The 19,838-nt window shown below is 40.4% G+C and overlaps 1 protein-coding gene across 5 annotated transcripts in view; it reads left to right on the top strand.

Annotated features, from left to right (window-relative positions):
• snx4 (sorting nexin 4) overlaps positions 1–19,838 on the top strand; it is a 43,478-nt gene that overhangs the window by 17,746 nt on the left and 5,894 nt on the right. For 3 of the 5 annotated variants that reach the window (XM_022244161.2, XM_022244163.2, XM_087140499.1), the window contains 6 exons: positions 3,104–3,304; positions 4,800–4,826; positions 7,622–7,677; positions 8,740–8,812; positions 16,427–16,554; positions 17,694–17,783. In XM_022244161.2, coding sequence (XP_022099853.1) covers positions 3,104–3,304; positions 4,800–4,826; positions 7,622–7,677; positions 8,740–8,812; positions 16,427–16,554; positions 17,694–17,783 — 575 coding nt within the window. The remainder of the gene's footprint in view (positions 1–3,103; positions 3,305–4,799; positions 4,827–7,621; positions 7,678–8,739; positions 8,813–16,426; positions 16,555–17,693; positions 17,784–19,838) is intronic. The other 2 variants (XM_022244162.2, XM_087140500.1) reach the window with 2 other exon arrangements.

Below are 19,838 nucleotides of genomic sequence, written 5' to 3'. Positions count from 1 at the left end.
ACATTTTAGAAGACTGTTCCACTTTCCTAATCTTTAGATTTGATGACCTAAATTTCGGAAAACTGATTAAATCTAAACTCTCTTGTCATTGGGCTCTTTGAATGCAACTTAGAATCCCAATCTGCAACCAAAAAAGGAAAAATTATTTGTGTAAAAGTACATGTATAAACACAACAAAGTCGAAGTTCTTTTTACATTAATACGGTTCCCAGGAGCCTGTCTCCGGGGAACCCCCTTTGGGCCAGAGGGGTGAGAGCGTTCATGATACCAGCGGAGTTGCTTATGCTCCGCGTGCGGCTTTGGCCCATTCCCAACAACGGCTGCACCCCAACCAATCAGACGGCGCACACGTCACTCTGGCTGGTTGTTTTGGCGCGTTCGCCACACTTCTCCTCTTGCGCCGAGCGCGTACAATTTGTAATAAAAAAAACCCACCCACCCTCCGCACTGGAGGTGGGTCCCAACTTGTTTTATTTGCGTGCACTGGCAGGAAATGCCGGGCCAGTCCTAGGGGCAGCAGCAGAGCTCCTGGCCGCTCATCGTTGGCTGCTCAAACAGCACGCATACAGGCACCGGCAGGGCTCCCTTCAAGAGTAGCATTTGGGCATTCAAGATGACAGGAAGGGGTGCTCGGTCCCTCTGATAGGCCTGGGTGGGCAGATCCTGAGGCCTGCGATCCCTTCAAGGTTAAACCTCCTGGCCGCTGACCATAGGCTGCACAAGTCATGTCCTGTTCTGGGCATAAAAGCCCCAGTTGCGGGGTGGCCTCTCCCCCCGCGGGCCCCCCGTGCCTTGGGGGGTCGGGATGGGGGCAAACATTCTGGCGACTTGCTGCACACACAGTCTTTCGGTTACTGGCCACCAGTTAAAGGTCCGGCGTCTTTTGCCCGTTATCTATGTGTTAGAGTTTCGGCATCTCTTGCCCATTACACATGCATTACAAGATCCGGCGTTTCTTGCCCGTTACTTTGCATCATTAAACCCGGCGTCTCTTGCTCTTGACGCTATGGAGAAGTTCTCCATTATAGTGGTGCTACGTTGTTAGCATTGTGTACTTTGCTAATAGCTACATGTATTATTGTTGCCTTTATTTGTGTATCATTCAAGGTGTTTCTGGGGCCCCATAGCCATTCCTGTAAATCCAGAACATTTGTATTTGTTGTTTCAAGTTGCGGCTGGAATAAACGCTCGGCGAAGAAGGCTGAAGCATACCCAAAATCTGTGTTCCCGTGTCCTCTCAAGTTCTCTGGGCCAATCAAAGTTATTTTTCATTTTTGCACTTGTACTGGTAGTTGTCATTTATTTCCTCGCGTAAAACAGATTATCTGAATAAGAGCATTAGCATACATTTGTACATGTAATTATGCAGCTGTGGATAACTTGTAATGTTGTTTGGCAGGCATTGTGCTAGTTGTTGACAGTGACCGAGCTTGAAGTTTATGCTCTTTAGCAGGTCACAGAGATAGAGAAGGTCACACTGTCTGTCTGGAAAGGTCCCGATTCATCTTGAAAGCTTTTAGCCCAGCAGTATCTAAACAAACAGGAACCAGCCTCAAGCACGCAATCTACATCCTGTGAGCTCTGGTCCTCAATCATAAAAAGAAAAAATTTGTAAACCAGCCCTCGAGGTACATGTAGTTTGAAGTTTGCCTGTGTAATGGCCTCCACCTTGTAAATCACCACATGATTCGTTAACAGGTGTGCGTGGTCACAGATTATTGTCAAGCATCCAACTGGTGATGGTGGGGGGGGGAGAGAAAAGGGTTGGAAGAGGTTTCCTGACCTGACCTGACTTCTGTGGAGGGGTGTAGGAATTGTTTGATAACTTTGCTTTAAAAAGCTCATACCGGTACATACACTGTACCATGATTGAGTGGTTATACTTATTTCTAAAGGTCTGGAATTGTGCTACTGGTACATGTACAGGTAGCCCAGGTTGGGCATTGTCTTCATTTACATTATGACTGACGTCCAGGGTAGAAAGTACATGTACGTTGTCTGCGGGTGTACCTGGAATTTGTGATACAAGGCACTTGGAAACAACATTTGAGCTGCCTCTGCCAGGTAAAAATGAGAGAAAAAAAAAGGTTGAAAAAATATCATGATGGCAGGAGGACTATTTTCCCTAGACGTTAGTCGTAATGCAATGTACATGTGCTCAAAGATGATGTCCTCTGGGCTAATGTACAGGGTATACACTACTCAAAAAAAAGTTAGGGACAACTTTTTTCTGAACGTGTATTTTAAGGATGTGCAGTGATGCAAGAGACAAATGCAACAACCGAACCAACTTTATGTGAAATTACAGTGTGTTTGAAGTCACTGAGGACAGTTGTATTGGGATATTTTCAGCAGTAAAATATCTCATGTAAAAAAGAACACTTAAAATAAAAAGTAGTCCTTAACTTTTTTTGAGTACAACTTTTTTTCTCATTGCTGTGTGGTGTTAGGGTTATTAAGAATCATATTAAAAGGGAAATGCGATTGTGTTTGGAAGCTCAAGTAGTAGTGGCCCGTTTAGCTACTATTTTATATTGAATTATTAGTTCTCTATCTTTCAAAATTGGATTGCTTTATCAATACTCTTTTCCAAAATGCATGCTGTACCTGATGATATTTTATGACTTTATCCATCAATATTTTTGGCCTTATTTGTGCTTTGGTCTCAGTGTCATTTGTTCCCGGTCATTTTGCTGAAATGCATTTAGCAGATCCAAGATTGACATGTTCGAGTACATGTACGTACATGTACATGTATGTTCATTGTATTGTATGCACCAGTAGAGGAGCAGCATATTAAATTGCTGATGTGATGTAGTAGTATATGCATGATGTACCCGTACCTGTATAAATACATCACTAATTCTGATGTCAATACATCTGGTGCAAGAAGCCTGCAGTTGATACAAGACTCATAAGTACCGTATCTCAAGATAAAAACAAGATTTCATAGCAGTGATGCTGGAAATGGGAGAAAAGGAAAAAAGAAAGCTGTGCCCCCTGTAATGCTCACTATTTACCAGTACATGTATGTAAACTACCAGCAATGAACCCTAATCCTCATGATGTACAATGTACATCATGTCCATGCGCTCATCCACAGATGACACTGATGTGGCAGCAACTGAGCACAGTGGACAACTTTGACGCTGACTTCATCGAGCGGCGGAGGGTGGGGCTAGAGGGCTTCCTGCAGCGGGTGGGGGCCCACCAGACCCTGTGCCAAGACAGCATCTTCCATGGGTTCTTGAAGCAGGAGGACGGGTGGAAGGAAGCGGTGCATTCCACAGGATTCCAAGCAAAGGTATGCACGCCGAGGCCAGCAGCCATATGGCAAGGCAGTCGTAAGGCCATGGTGGTGTGAACGGGATCCCCTATTTAAATAGAACGAGGGTATCGAGTACCTGTTAACAGTGATTTGTAACATTGGGTGCATTACCCAGTCTGAAAATTTGGAATCAGTTTCTGGCAGTGTCGGTCATTTACTTGGGTATATCCATATCTGATCAGTGCTCAGCTTTGTATATTTGACAGCAAAAGGACCATTAATTTAGTTTTTGTAGAGTAATTGGACAAGTGTGCTTGAAGATTTAGTAGAGTTTGCTTTTGGATACGTGCACAGTACCGGTACCTACAAAGTACCAGTACATAAAGCACATGTACCGGGTATCTTTTGCAAAAGTGACAACAAAATCTCTTTTTCAAACTGTGAAAAAGTGCAGACATGCAAAACATCATAAATCATGTTGCTGTTAGAAAGTTTTGCATTTAAAAGATTCCATCTTCAACAGGCACTGTTTAGTTAATATTTCATATTTGTGAAGCTTCGTTTGCATGCATATGGTGAATTGTTTATTTTGAAAGGAAACTGACAAATGTCAGTGTTCACATGGGCAGTTGGATTACTGGACAAAACTGATCCAGGAAACTTTGGGGCACAAAGTCTTGTTCAGCACGGAAAAGTTTTTCTTTGAAGAAAGAAAAGGTAGTAAAAAAATGCTCACTGGTGGTTTTTCATCTGACTTCTAATATTCAGTGCTAAACTTGGCAAGCAACCTTTTCTGCTTGGGAGAGCTCTTCTTGACACTTTGCCTTGGGGAAAGTTAGAAAAGTTTCAATGTCGATTTGACATCTTTCATACATGTAGTTTTGTTTTGAAGTGTGATTTTGGGCTATTTAGTGTTCCTTTCCGAAAACAAATGTAATATTGCTGCTCAATACTGCTTAAAGTGTGCTGAAGGTTGAAAATTGTCACCCAACAATCAATTTACACCTGTATTTGCAATACCGAACTCTACATGTACACTATATCCTTACATTACATACCATTGAAAAGCTTTTGATTCAAGCTTTATCCAGAAATAAAAATAATGCAACTCTTAAACAGACCAACTGTGAATGAATTCAATCTATGTTGATGGTCACTCACAAGTACTTTAACTTTCACTAGTTTCTTGGAAAAGTGAGGCGGGATGATACTGTAGCATATATTGTGTGTAGTGTGGAATGTGCCAGACGTGAGGATGAAAAAGTATGGTGAAGTACCGGCAGCACAGGATATGCAAGCTAAAGATGAACGTTACAAATTTGTATAAAATTTGTAAATTCTGTTGACTGGATTGTTTGTGCTTTCAATGGCTTCATCTTTTTTTATTCTTGAGTTTTCTTTTGCCAATTTATGTACACCATACATGTATATGTACCAGTACTCCGTGGCATTTCTTGGTTTAGCTCATCTCTATTTTTGAATTTTTTTTTGTCTTCTTGTTTTTGCTTTGCATTTATTTCTTCTTCTGTAGCTGCCAGTTGGATCTGTAGAAACACAGGTACATCCACACAAAAAATCCACTGTGATTGTCTTGTATTGTTTCTTTGAACATTGTATCTTTGTGTTTGGGTGTTATACAGTTACCATTTCCTGCCCTTACTGTTGTAAAGTGTTTTAATGGCTGGTTTCAAATTATACATTTTTGGCAGTAATGTGCGTATCTTAAAACCCAAACTCCCAACTTCACTTCCCTGTGATTACCAGTTTCGTTGCTTGTACCCTAATAAGGTTTTTTCCGTGTTAGTGCTGAAGTTAAAAGTGAAATTCAATTGTGTGATATTTTTCCTGGTTTTGTTCTAGTTACTGAAAAAATCCCTTTGAAAACCCCTAGCTGTAGAGAATGAGATGTGTATACCTGCACATGTATGTACCGGGATGTATGTATGTGAATACATGTGCTTACATGTACATATTCATTTACATTATGTCCATGTTTAAACTTTAAAAAAATACTAACTTGGACCTAGCCTAATTGTATCGCGTACATTTGGTCCCCATAGTGTGCGTGCTTAGTTGGTTTATTTGCGCATGCACAATAGTGACACAAGGTCGTCGGCCTGAAGAATTATTGTAACAGACAACACTTATTTATGGCATGGAATACATGTACACACTCATATACCTGGATGGGAGTGAGTTTGGGTGTGAGTTGACTTTTACGGCATTGGAGTAATGCTTACACTGACGCCATAATTGCACGACTAAAAGGCACAATCTAAAACTTACCATTCTCGTTTGTATGGTTTCTTCTTGCAAGATACAGTATTCCTCACTGTTCACAAGTAGAGACATGTCAGGGAAAACCTTGCAAAACTGAATAAATACCCTCTAAAATGTTGACTTTACTTCCAACTTCTCACTCTGTTATTTTGGGGGTACCAATGTACGTGATAAAAACAGGCAAAAATTTGGCAGAAAATGAAATTTTATTGTATGTGAGTTGGCAAAAGGGACTTCAAATGTGTAAATTCCAATTGGTATTGAAATGAGGGGGAAACAACTGTATCTGAGCTTTATGTTTATTGATTACTTTTGGGGTCAACCTGCCTGAGTCAAGAGCCGTTTTGCTGGCTTCTGTTGTTAGTGAGAGTCAGTGCACATGCACAGAAACGTACAGCGCGTTCCCACTTGAATTGGGAAAAGATGGATCTTGATCCGGCATTTTAGTGTGATCGTTATCTTACCGCAACAAAACTGCAAGTCGCATTTCCACTAACGCTTGATCCACCTTTTCGCACGGACATGTCAAGCCCGAAAGGTCACTGAGTTCGGTTCGGCATGCGCTAGCTTGCTGAGTGCATGCTCTGTGGCAGTGTTGCGTGCTGGGGCGGCGTGTGTGTGACCCTTGTGGTGTTTTGGGTGCGGAGTTCTCTTGACATGACAACCTTGAATCGGGCCGAATGTTCAGCCTAGTATGTTGTCTCTTCAAATTTGGCTTCCGTTTTTGATACTCTGTTACCCACTGCAGGCTATACGCTAACACAGAATTAGTTTTTATGGAAAGTAAATGAAATTACACAAATGAAAAAGGTTAAGAAACTGACGAATGCACAACGAAAATTGTGAAAGGGCTAGGTACACATCGTGGCATGCATGCATTGCGCATGGGTGTTGACATTTTGCTAGCCCGTAGTTCAGCAGTTGTTTATTTTAAATGCTGTACACATTAAAATTCCACATGAGCTACAAGTCAAAAAATTTAATTCATTGTTCAACAGACTGCAAAAGTTTCGCGCCACTCTATGCACGGATGGATGTTGACGGGTCATATTGCCGGATCAGATCCACCATTTGCGTTCCCATCTCATCGTGATCCGCCAATTGCAGGATCTGATCCAACAATTGGGAGATTTGTATCCTGCTCCAGAGGAGGATCAAGAAAGGTGGATCTGATCCTGATCAACCTTATAACGGTTAGCGCTCCCACTACACACAATTGCCGGATCTGATCCACCAATTGGAGGATCTGATCCAGCAATTTGGCAAAAGGTGGATCAGATCCCCCAATTGGTTGATCAAGTGGGAACGTGGTCAGAGTGAGTGGTTCAAACATACATGTACATGTTCTTGGTATGCGTATATTGCGTTACGGTATGTACCGGTACGCTGTACATAATGGAGGTAAAATTTGTAACCTTGTGTTTTCGCAACAGCAACTCCTGAGTGTGTAGTTTCAGCCTTGGCTTTGTAGGATAGGCATCACATATAATTTATATACAAGTACGGTATGCAGATAGTGGACCCAAGGGGATGGACCTTTTAAGGCTTAGGTTTTGCTGTCACTCCTTTGGTAAAGGGAGGAGGCAGGCTTTAGTATTTGTTGTTGATTGTTGACTAGGTTGTTCTCACTAACAGAATTACATTGTATTTGTGATGTGTACAGTGTACTTGTATTTCTACATGTACATAGTACATATACTGGTACACATGTATGTGTATGGTACATGTTTATTTACATTATGAAAGTCTCTGCTTGAACACCTCAGAAGGCTGTGCTTTGGAGGTACATTTACATTTACATTGACTCGAATGGCAAATAAAGCATTTCAGAATGATTGGAAATTCCTAGAAAGCCTCTTCTCTATGTGTACAGTATAATGTACATCTTCTTGCCCAACTTATTGTAGATTCAACAAAAAACACCCAGGATTGCATACATGTACATGCACACACTAGGTAAGAATGCCGTTTCATCAAGTTGCGGTCATTGTTTTGTGAGCATAACTTAAAATACATTGTCCTTTGACACTTTTTTCACGTTGTAGTTTTTTATAACCTTTGTTGCTCTTACAGCAAGATTCCAGATTAAAAAGCCTGAATGCGTCCTTTCGTCTGAAGAAACCAGACAGGTAGGTGACGAATGTACTGGTTATTCATTTTTGTCTAGAAAAAAATGCATTGATAGTTGCTCGCTAGCCAAGATGCTTAAACTCTACAACTTAAACCAGAAATTTTCATGCCGTAACAAAATACACATGTATTTCTGTGTGTTCACATTTCTACATACATGTATAAATAGTTTCCCAGGTTTGTTCAAACACTGGTACTGTACATTAATTTTACCCTAAAAATGTCTGGAAAAGAGAATTTTTGTTTCATGTACTGCAGTGCATCGTCTTTTGACTTTCAATCTTTCTGTGGAAGGGGAAACATTCTTGCTATTTTATGTATGACATTTCTTATGTTTACATTAGTATTTCCCAAATGGTGACAGAAAACACCGCATTTCACTATTCAGATTCTGTACCATCCTAAAAAAGAATTTTTCATTTCATGTACAAATATGTGTTTTCTTTTTTCAGTATTTTCAGTCACTCCACAAGCAGGAAAAAATTTTGTTCCTTGGTTTACTAAAAAGAAATGAAAAGAAAATTGTGCATATTGTACATCCTTCTTGAGTTTTGACAAGTCAAGTAGAATTTTATTTGATCTTAGAAATTTGATTTTTTTGTGTGTTTGTGTTTTGTCAGCAGTCACATTTTTTAACATTACAACAAAAACTGTTTTAGCCTTGAAGTGAAAATCAGACAAGTTGGCCTATTTTGCCAAATTCTCTCAATTTCCTTAAGTTGCACATTCCAATTATTTGGAATATACTGGTACATGCACTATCTGCTTACTTGAAAATATTGGTCCACAAATATGCACCTTTTCATAATTGCAGTTGGCATTTCACCCTTGGATAAAACTTAATTTAAAAAAAGCAATGTCCCATTGAAGTCCAAGATACCCAAGTTAAGCTTAATTTGGGTTGTTCATCCACTGATAAAAAACTAAGAAGCCAGTTTTTAACATGTGAGTTTGGGAGAGGGGGCCAATTTTTTATGCTGCTGTTGATGTTGGACTGTAGGCTGCATGTGAGATTGCAGTAAGCATTAGACTGCTGTAAACTCATTCGTTTTTAATTTCAGAAAATTTGAAGATCTGAAGAACTATGCCAGTGAACTGCAAGCTAACATCACAGCCGTGCTGAAAGTCAGAGCAGTAAGTTTCATTCCTCTGTCTTTGTGAAGCTCCGTGATTCATTCAGTGGGGCTGAATCCTGGAAAATGAGCATCAAATTTAATGAAACATACAGTCATTTCCCTTCTTTGTTGCCCACAGAGTGGTGCAAAATGGAGTTTGGGTTTCGTTCTTGAATTTCTCTTTCTCTTTCTGTTTGAGTGTTTGTCTTCTCTTCTAGATCTCTGTACGTTGTCCTGTGGTCTGATACGTTGGCCAAGTAGACTGTTTATGTGCCTTTCCATACATGTACATATTTTGCTGTAGTGGCTACTTTGATTAAACAAGAGCTTGATGGAAAGTAAAATTACATACATGTATCTTCCCATTCTCACCAGTCATATTCTCAACAACAAATACGACGAAATATCCAGTAAAATCAAACTTTGCAAACTCCCATGTTTATGTTTGTTATTGCAAAGTCCCTTCAGCGGCTAAAATTTATAATCACATTGAGCTTGGAAGGCAAAGGAATAATTGGTATTTGAATGGAAAGAAAACTCTTTCCGATCAGAGCATGTGAAGTACATGACTAAGACTGTATTTTGACACAAGGCAAATGGAAACTTCTCATTAAGAGCTAACAAACCCAATAAAGTTGTGCCTTATTTACATTCTGAAGAGTTGAAATGATTTAACCTCCAAGAGTTGACCCTCTGGAGATCAGTGGGTTTCCCTTTAACATCAACCCGGCCCCCTCGAGCTTTTGACATCACAAACCCTGTGTCCCCAACCCCACTTTAAGGGGACAAAACCTGCCAGCAGCTGCAATGTTCCTTCTCCTCTGGAGAACACCTGCGATTAGTGGGCCAGAAATTGCATGGGGGTGACATTCTTTTCCCACATGGCTCGATATGTCCTAAGGGATTGGGGTTTTCTTGAAAAATCAACGCAGCTTGTGGTTGTCAAATTTGATTTAGTGTTCATTTCCCAATGTACATCTGCAACATATTGCCAGGGCATTCCAACAATGTATGGTTTGTTTTTTTTACATTCTGTCATTTACATGTATGACGTTTCAGTTATTTTGATGCTTTGCCAATAAAATATATTCAAAGAGTTTGACAAGGATTTTTAGTGGTGTTCATGTTGTGAATAGCTTGTTCCTAGGAAATTTGAATCCATTTGGTTTCAGGAGGTGGGCATGCCAACATAGTGCAAAGAGTGCTATTTCATACTGTACTATTGTGGTAAAAGAGTACTTTGATAAAAGGAGATGAAAGTACAGGAAGTAAGCTGATACAGTGTATTACACTTTCCAACCATGGATTCTTTTTAACAAAGCAAATAACCGCAAGCAGGTAGCTTGGTTTTGCTCAGGAATCTATTCTGTTGCATCATGTGTGTACCAGTGGGAGGCATGGATTGAGGGGGGTCAGGTTAAGCATGCTTGCATTTTTTAATCACCTGTGTGACATAATTGAATTGGGTTACACTGTGATTGCCCAATGACAGCCTGCACAGAAATCTCTCACTCGGAAGATTTCAAAGAGGCTTTTCTACATACATGTAGTTGTGGAAAAGTTTTCTGTTTGTTCCGATTTTTTTTCCTTTTCCCACGTACTTACGGAAAAGCTTTTTTGTTGTGAATGATTTGTTTAAGTCACTTAGACTTTGCACATGAATTTTTGTGGTTTGCACTTTGGTCATGTTACATGTAGATGCTTGGATCTACACCAGATTTTGTCGAAACTAAGATTTCTGTTCCAAGAACAGTGAGTTTGTGATGACTTCATCTTTAGTCACTTGAAATGCAAACTTGCAGTTTTTGTTGACTACATATAGAATCTCAAGTCAGACTTGCATGTACATACATGTAGTTCATACGTCGTATACACTTGGCATGCACCATACCATGTACAGGTATTTTATAAATATCATAAGAAAAATTGGAGGGACATGATGAGTTTTTAAAAAAAAATTATTTACCAGAACAGTTTTTTGTTCCATCTAAACAAAACGCAGTATTTTCAAAAATCCTTTTGTAAACCCTTGATAAATCAGGTACATGTACATGTGCGGTGAGGGTTATTTTGGGAAAATGTTTTGATAACCTGATTTTTCATCAAAAATTGCCACTTTCGATTGACATATCGATCACTGGCCAAGGTCATATTCAGTGGGGAGGTAGAACCTAAGCACCTGATCATTTTTTCTTTTTGATTCTATCATTTGGGTCATTCCATGAGGTTTGTGACAGTGGCAGTTGTGACGTGTACATCCGCAACTTTTACCACCAGTCATAACCTGTAGAGTACATGTAGGACATTTACTTTGTAAAAATAACACATACCTCTGTATCCAGCTTTGCAAGATGTTTAACAATGTCAATTTGGAATCCACATCCAGGGAAATAGCTGTTCATTTTTACAGAACCGATGTAACAACTGAAACTGTCACTAATTGTACATGTACCTCATCCTCATGGAATGACCCATTTGTTTCTGATCACATAGTGTGGATTTTTTTTTAGATTTCAAAACCAATTGAAACTTTGGACGTCGAAAACACATTCAGAGAATTTGTTACCACTGTAGTGATATTGTTTGATGATGTCATCAAGAGCAGTTGTGTTGATTTCAAAATCTTTTTGCCAAGCCCTTTAGCCTTTTTACGTTTTCTCACCAATAACTTGGTCATGTCCTTATCAAACCAGGCCAAATCAGTGATTTATTTAATAATATGGTTTTTGATCAATGATGTTACAATCTTGTCATCCTGTTATCCTTTATCAGTTTAAATTTCTGCACAATTTCCAAGGCTTTGTACAAATAATTTTGGTCTGCAAGTCAATAGCAACAAGTCTTGTTCTCACTCAAAAGCTTTTGTACATGTATGTGGAAAAGCCCTGTGTTCTGTTGCTTAAGAAACATGTACACGTCGTGTTATGGTTCTACAATGTAGTTTCTTTTTCTTCTTTTCAGTTTTTGTGTTTTGAGTTGAGGCAGAAATATCATTCACTTTTAATGCAATCACGTTGCAAAATATTACACATCTGGTGTCTAGGTTACAAGCCTAGTACAAGTCTTGTTCTTACTCAGAAGCTCAAAATGTCTGGTTTCTGTTTGATACTCAGCTTATCCATTCAAATACATGCTAATGTGTAGTGTAAGGTGGGGAAAAAATAACATCTTTACAATTACATTTACATGTACCGGTACACGTAGGGCATTTGAAAATTATTGTGCAAGTACATGTGTGCATACTGGTACATGTACATGTAGAATGTGGCTTAGAGGACAGCAATGTGGAATCTACATGTACATGTATATACATGTAGCTGGTTTCATGCAGAATTCTGACCCAGCTGCCAAGCCTTTGTGGTTGTTTGTTTTGAAAGCAGTTTATGAGTTTGTTTAATAACCAGTCATGCATACTCATTGGAAGCACTGCATAGTTTGGTTGCTTAATTTCCTATTATGTTTTCATACATCAAGTCTACAAATTTAACTAATGAAATGAAAATGTTTCTTTCAAGTTGCTGCTGATGATGAGCAGACGGAACGTGACTGTGTTCCTGACTGTATTGTTATGTCAATCCTGTTCTGAATGTCAAGGAAGTGCCACATGCTTTCCAAGAATAAAAGACACAGGATAATAAATTTGTAGAGTTTTGGCCATGTCACTCCTGCTCTTAGCCTTCGTCAGAGGGTATTCAGAAAATACAGCAGGGGTTGCTTCACGTAATGTGTGCCCTCTTCTGGGATAGCATTTGTTTACAAAGCACAGTGTGACTGTATTGTCACTATGGCAACATGCCCCCACAGGGCTGTCTGACACAAATGGGTCTGACATTTTGGGGTGTTGCTCTGATTCTGCAGTTCCCTGCTTGTCGAAGTTTTTGGATTGGATTTGAGAGAAGATCAAAATAGCAGCTTAGAGTGGCCACCAGTCGTATCAATGTAGACCCAACACCAAGCTTGCCAATTCTGTGCATTATTTTGCCTGCACGATGGAAAAGCGAAGTCACACATGCAGCATATAAGCTCACAGCAGACTTCTGGGTTCAGGAGAGATGTGTCCAATGTACATTTTAATTTTCAATTCCTTCTTAGGGAAAATTGGCAAAGGGATGCACAGCCCTGTGCCATGAATCATCCAACTTGTTGATTGGCAATAATTCTGTGGCTAGGATGATTCACCCATGATCCGCACCATGTATATAATGTGCACAGCACTTGTCCCCATCTGCGTCAGCAGGATTTGTGAAAAAATTGGCCTTCTATTCATATCCTGCAAGGGAAACAGTTGATTGAGCACACTATTTGGCGTTGTTTTGTTATTAAGGATCCTGGCACTTCAAGACTGTCATAGAACAAAAGAGGAAGAAAGCCATTGAGCCAAATCAAGTCAGGTGTCATCTGACTTCCTCGTGGTCATTTGCACCTGACCACCGTTACCTGTCATGGTAGAAATTGTAAAATGTTGTTTGCATGCTTGTAGCTTGGTACCCATTCTCCTTTAATGACGTAGTATTTGTACAGACTTGCCTCTAGGTGTAAATTGAGTCCATGTTCAAGTCATGAGTTTGTGATTAGCATGTACCAGTAGTGATAGCCTGAGCCCCTTGAAAGACATTAAGTCTACATATACGTATGTACAAGCAGGATCTTGCTTGCATTGAAAACAAATTTTGCAGTGACCAAGATCATTTCAAGCATAAACCACTTTGGCAGGTCTGCTGTCAATTCTCAGAAAAAATTCTTCAATGTTGTATCGTTTGCCCCCCCTCATTTTTTAAACAGCAAATGTCCCCTACATGTACTTTGCCTTGGAGTAAATTTCCTGGTTCTGATTGAAGAAATATAAGAAAATCAAGATTCTTTTCAAATTTTTAAAAATAATCCTCATTCACCAATTCACTTTTGTCCTCTGACTCTCACTATTCCATGGTTTAACCCCAGCTCCCTTTTACTGGGAGCCTTCCCAAAGCCTTCAACATCTAAGGCCCCCCAAAAATGTCTCTGGTTTCTGGTCACCATGCGCATCACCATAGACCTGCGCATGAGCAAAATAAAGAATTTTTATTTCGCATAAAACAATTTCCAAAAGCCACCAGACTTACTTGATCAGCAGGAATTCTGCTACCGCAATTTTAACGTGTTCTTGATTGGTGGAATTGAGTAATATGTACGGTAAAGGAATTCCCCTAGGCCTCCACCCATTTCAGTCGGGCACTCTTATCAGATGACGTCATCTGAATCAGTTGGCTGTGGCTTGATATCGTGCATAATTCTATGGGAACTAGCCGTGGGTGCTGCCATATATTCGTTGTAATTTATTTCCGGCCGTAGCCAATTGATTCAGACCCGGGCCCACGTATGTCTGTTAACCAGACAAACGAAGTGGTCTTGCGTCCTGTGTAAGTATACAAATTGAAAAAACTTTTGAGCAACAAAGGGTGAGCGGCCAGTCTATTTCAGTGTCGGTGAGGCAGTGGCAGTATATATGCATGCAGTTGCAATGGGCATCGCATTATGACAACCATACATAACTCGTGCATCATTGATCGTCACTTGCCAAGAACAAAGGTATATTAGAGTGAGAGAAAATTTTATTTTCTGAGCTGAATTTTCTCCCCAGTATGTTAAATGCAGCTCGTTTCTTATAAGCTAAAACAGACAACAATGTGTACAGTATGTCATTTACCTTATGAGAATTTTGTTTTCATTTTGACTCTGGAGCTGAACTGTTTTCATTAATTTTTTCATAGGCTGTTTGACAAGCAACTTGTTTCCTCTAAGCTAAAGCAGAAAACAATGTGCAAAGAATGTCATATACTGCTACCTCATGAGAATTTCATTTAAACCGGAAACTTGAGCTGAACATTTATTTTTCACACATGATTTTTCTATGGTTGTGCTACTGTGTTTTAACAAACTGAATCTTGCCAAAGATAGAAGCCTCTTTCTTGAGTGAGAGGAATGAAACCACTGCCTCACATCATATTTCATGGTATTTTTACTAATTCAAAGTTGCTAATTCACACTTCTCATGTAGTAAAAAGGCCAAGCCCATGACCAGAAACCGGAGTCTTTTGGGGGGGCCTAATTCATTTGTCTGTTATGAAACTTTGAAAGAACATTAAGTCCCAAGCTAAGTAATAGTGGGTGGACCATACCCTCAAACTCCTTGAAATCTCCTTGCTGATGTCTTAGAATCAGTTAGGTTGTGGGTAATGCTTGTTGCATCTTCACCTGATTTCTTGGTTCCTGAGATCTTCAGTTTTCCCTCCATCCATGCATCAGATTTGGGTATTTTGCCAATTATGTCATGACATGCAGATGTTTTGCTCTTCCCGAGCACATGGAACTGATTGTGTGTTCAGCTAAGTTCAGGCTGTCTGAAATTCACTCTGAGCTTAAGGGAGATGAGACAGGATCAGAAATCACCTATGGGAGAGGGGCAGTGGCACTGGTCCCCACTTTTGTGAGGGGAGGGCGGCATGGCCCGCCCACTTTTTGCAGGTCCTATAATGGGATATGGCTTAATAGATTAGCCTTTTAATGGTAGATACCTGATGGTCTCACAACAGCCATTCCACCCTGTAAAAACTGCCTCTACAAAGAGACACATATCTGGAAAACATGTACATGTGCTTTGCAACATCCCCAGGTACCACGTTGTCTCTGAGTTGTGTTATCAATTTTTGTTCCAGACAGGATATCCAGTGTTAAAGATAAAACGGATGCCTCCTTAGGAGGCTGGTGGTTAAGGCAGGTAGCTGCCAGTGCGAGGACTGTAGAGATGACTGAGCTGCATCCCTTCCTGGGATGTGAATTATGTTAAAACATTGACACGAGGGAGCAGTCTTGCCCAATCATGTGTACATGTACATGTGAAAGGGAGGGACTGAAATATTAAGTTGAAGGTTTATGTTTGGCTGCTCACAAGAGCCACATATGGGTTCAAGATTCAATGCAAGTCAACTTCCTCAATACTGATTTGGTTTGCTCATGTCAAAGTACATGTAAGCTGTGCGTGCAACATTTCAATACATGTACTCCTGGTAGATTTCCGTTCAAATATGCAATAAAACTGTAATGCGCAGTTGTCCCCTTTCCCAATATTGGAAATGAAAGAAGAAAGGCACCTTAGTTCCACCACCCTGCCATTTCAAATATATTCCATACATGGAGGGTGCATCATTGCACTCAGATCCTGGAGACTCTGTAAACGAAAATGGAAGGGTTGGCTTTTAATCATGTAACTAGACACACTGCACATAATGTCATCCTTTGGCTGGTCGGTGGGCAGGGGCTCCTCTCATGTTTTCTGCAGAGACTTATGCACGTTATCAGAGCTTTTGAAATTCAAACCTTGTCAGAATACATGTTTATATACCCCAGTGTACTGTACTTGTCCTACCTCATCAAGCCGGTCATAGCCATAGTCAAGGTTATCCTCAAATAAGATTTTCTCTTCCTATGTTGATGCAGTATGGCCCCATTTCCTTCAACGTTTCAACATTCCCTTTTCTTATTGATCTTTTTCCGCGTACTTCTGACCATTTGCAACCCAATCCTGACTCACATAGTAATGCAGTGTCCAAAGTATCAAATTTTGTACCCTATCTTGGCTCTTGTGTCCTTGCAGAAGCTGGTGGACAGGCTATATGGCATACACAAGATCCACGGCAACTATGGCCGAGTCTTCAGCGAGTGGAGCGGCATCGAGCAGGAGATGGGGGATGGACTGCAGAGTGCTGGCCACTTCATGGATGCGTAAGAATGTTATCCCAATGAATGAGATCTAAGGCCATCTGCGAAATGAGCTTCCAGAGCTATTCAGACTCAGATCCAGACTGACTTTGATTAGCCTATTTCAAATCAGTGTTCATAAACGCAAATCAGTGAAAGGGACCCATCATGTTGGCATTGTTTGTTGTGATTACAAAACTTTTCTGATAATTGAAACAAGTAGTCTTCACAAGCGCCCTGGGCACTGTAGCTCAAAGCCTTTATGGAAGTATTAAAGCAGTTACAGTTTCTAAGGGGGGCTCTGAAGAATATACTGAGTAAACCCATAGTATAAGGTAGGGACTAAAAAATATCACAGTGCACACGATAGACCAGACTGGGACTCAAACATCGGCCACAAAGGTGAAAGGAGAGAACCACTAAGAACCTCTAATCCAACCTGAATCTCAGTGCTTACTGCTTTTTATCATTACCCGAGTGCTCAAAAGCACGTTTACCATGTAAACTGTAATAAAAGCTGCTACATGTACATGTAGTAAACTATAAAGTAGTGGAACAGTTTTATTCCCATTTACAGTCAGAAATTGAGGGGACAAAATTTACTTTCCATTTTTGATGCCAAAACAGACAAGAGTTGGTACGTGTGGATGGGTTTGGGTGTGTTTCACTCTTTGTTATAGACTACTCGGTTATTTATAGTTTTAACAGGTTTGCGTGGATTCAGAAAAGGGCAAAATTTTCAGTCAGCAGGAAAACTCTACACCACTCTTGAAGCAATATCTTAAAAGTGTATTTGTTCCCTCTATGACATTTTCATTTTCCTTCTTCCTTTTGGCTTCATAAATGGCCTGACTAAGCTATCGAACAAGTGACCGCAATGTTTTGTCACATACCCCTTTTTTAAACGATAATTTGCATTGCAATGCTTGGTGACAGGATTCCCTTCTGTTCAAGATCCAGTGTCCTAAGCTTTTGGAATTCACATGTCCAGTCCTCTGTTAACCAGCAAAGTCACTGTTAGATTGTGTGAAAGTGAAGTCGCACACTACATGTACCAACGCTCCTGTCTATTCCACCAGTGGCAGTGTTTGAAGAGTACATGTATTCCCAGTAGCTAGGAATTGAGGTCATTGCTCTCATATTGTGCTGCTTTCATTCCTCAGGTACAAGGACTACATCGATGACTACATGAATGAAGAGGAGCAGATAGCTGATCAGCTCAAGGAGTACATCTACTTTGCTGATGCACTCAAGTGAGTGGAATGCTACAGCTGCTCACACTGTGAATTTCTGCTCGGTTAAAATGCAGTTTCTCGGTTAAAACTGGTGTGTGCCGTCTGATCACTCCATTTAACCGTGTTCATTTTCTGTTAAACCTGGGGTAGCAAAAAAAAAAAAAACAGTGTTAAAAATGGGGCTCTTTTTGGAAGCTGGTAAGGAGCTCTGCTCATTAACTCTGCGGTCAGTTTTGTAGTTTTGCAGCTCAGATAGCAAGGCTGGCTATTCGGTTAAAACAGGGACCTTTTGGGGAATCACACTCTGCAGTCAGTTTTACGGAGTATAATCCCCAAGGCCAGATGAGTTCCTTTGTGCGTGGTGATCATACCGCATTAATATGCTGCCCTGCCCTAATCCCTAACGGTATACTAAATAGCTTTTAATTGCCACTGATTGATACAAGTGAGTTCTTTGCACCTGGACTCAGCACTTCGTAGGCCTATCCTTCACCTGAATGTATTAGTTTTCAGGCGTCATGCAGCGCACATGTATTTCAGGATAGAGACATTTTATTTAACGCATGGCAAATCCCGCTGAACAATCGAGCCCTTCACGAACGGGCGGATCCGCAAGTTTGTGTATATATCACAAACTTCCATGTATCCTGAAAATTTTTGCTACAAGCTCTTATGTCAGCCTTGCCACCAAACCACAGAACTGAACCTGAACCCTGAAGTTACAATGTACATGTACATGTAAGTATGGCTTTTCAGCCGGCTTATTACAATACTAAATTCTCACTACATTTGTGCTTATGTATGTAATTCGCGGATTATGTATACTGCGTATTCGGTATGGTTTGGATTACCAGGTTCTTGCCAATTTATTGGGGCTTATGGGCCGGCAGTACAATACTGCCTTGGGTAGTTTTAATCAGTAAAAGGTTCTGCGCGCTTGACGAATGGTTAACATTCGACTGTGGGTGCCACCATCATGAATTTTAGTGCTAGCGCAGTTGATTTTGTGCATGCAGAAAACAGTCACTTCCGATTAAGTGTCATTAAGGACTAATGAACGGTAACTATACCAATAAAACTTCAGTTGTTTATTATAACTAAACTACTCCAGACACACGTATCATTTTTATTCAAACAATTCATTGCTTTATTTGTCAAAAACCAGTGATTTATCATGTAAACGGGTGCGGAAATACCTCCACATTCATTACATTGAAGCCAAATTGAACTTGTGGAACGTAAGGAAGATGCTTGACATTTCCCCCCCAGACCGCTCTTTAACTAGGTAATAAGTGGATTTACCCAATGGGACTCTGCAGGTTGTAGCACGCCATCTCTCCACCGTTAAATCACGGTTGAAATGGGTGACTGTTCATTTGTACTGTCGATGGACCAGGAGAGGATTAGGGCTTGAATAACAAAGTGTGGTGGGTTCAGTTGAAACACGGTTAAAATGGGGTGAACATTTTGGCTTGATCTATGCGGTTAAAACGGGGTTTAAATCAGGGTGAAATACATTTTAATCGAGAAACAACATTTAACTCTATTTTAACCAATCCAAATTTCATAGTGTCATTGTGCGGTACATTCTGTGGATGTTTGATTGTGAGCAGGAGGGGTTACCGTGGGAGTGGGATTTGCTTAGAGTAGTTCTCTTGTAGTGGCTATGGGATAGTAAACTTGGGTTTGTCGTCTTGATGGAGCAATTTGTTGTGCAGTGTGGACTCTGCACACTAGTTCTATCTTCATTGGTTGCAAAGAGATATTAGATACGTGTTTCATTACTGTGGCCACGTCTCAGTTTGTGCCTTTGCAAAAAAGTATGGGTTTGTGGACATTTTGAGGAATACCAGTTTTTTGTCACACATTGTGCTTATCAACCAGTACACGTGGCAGAGCTGAGCTTTTTGTGCTGTCACATTGTGCTGTCTAATCGTTCTGCTCAGCACTGACCTCTTTAAGATCCTCAGTTTTACTCATGACCTCCTACTTTCACAGGGACCACTTGTAGACCACATGTCCTCCATTTTCCCCTAGTCTGTCCAAAAATTGTGACCATGGTTTGCTGGCCAT

Source organism: Acanthaster planci, linkage group LG08, assembly GCF_054643075.1.
Source record: "Acanthaster planci isolate LZ-2023a linkage group LG08, COTS_SCS, whole genome shotgun sequence".
NCBI classification, from domain to species: Eukaryota; Metazoa; Echinodermata; class Asteroidea; order Valvatida; family Acanthasteridae; genus Acanthaster; species Acanthaster planci.
This window is presented reverse-complemented; position numbering and strand designations above follow the sequence as displayed.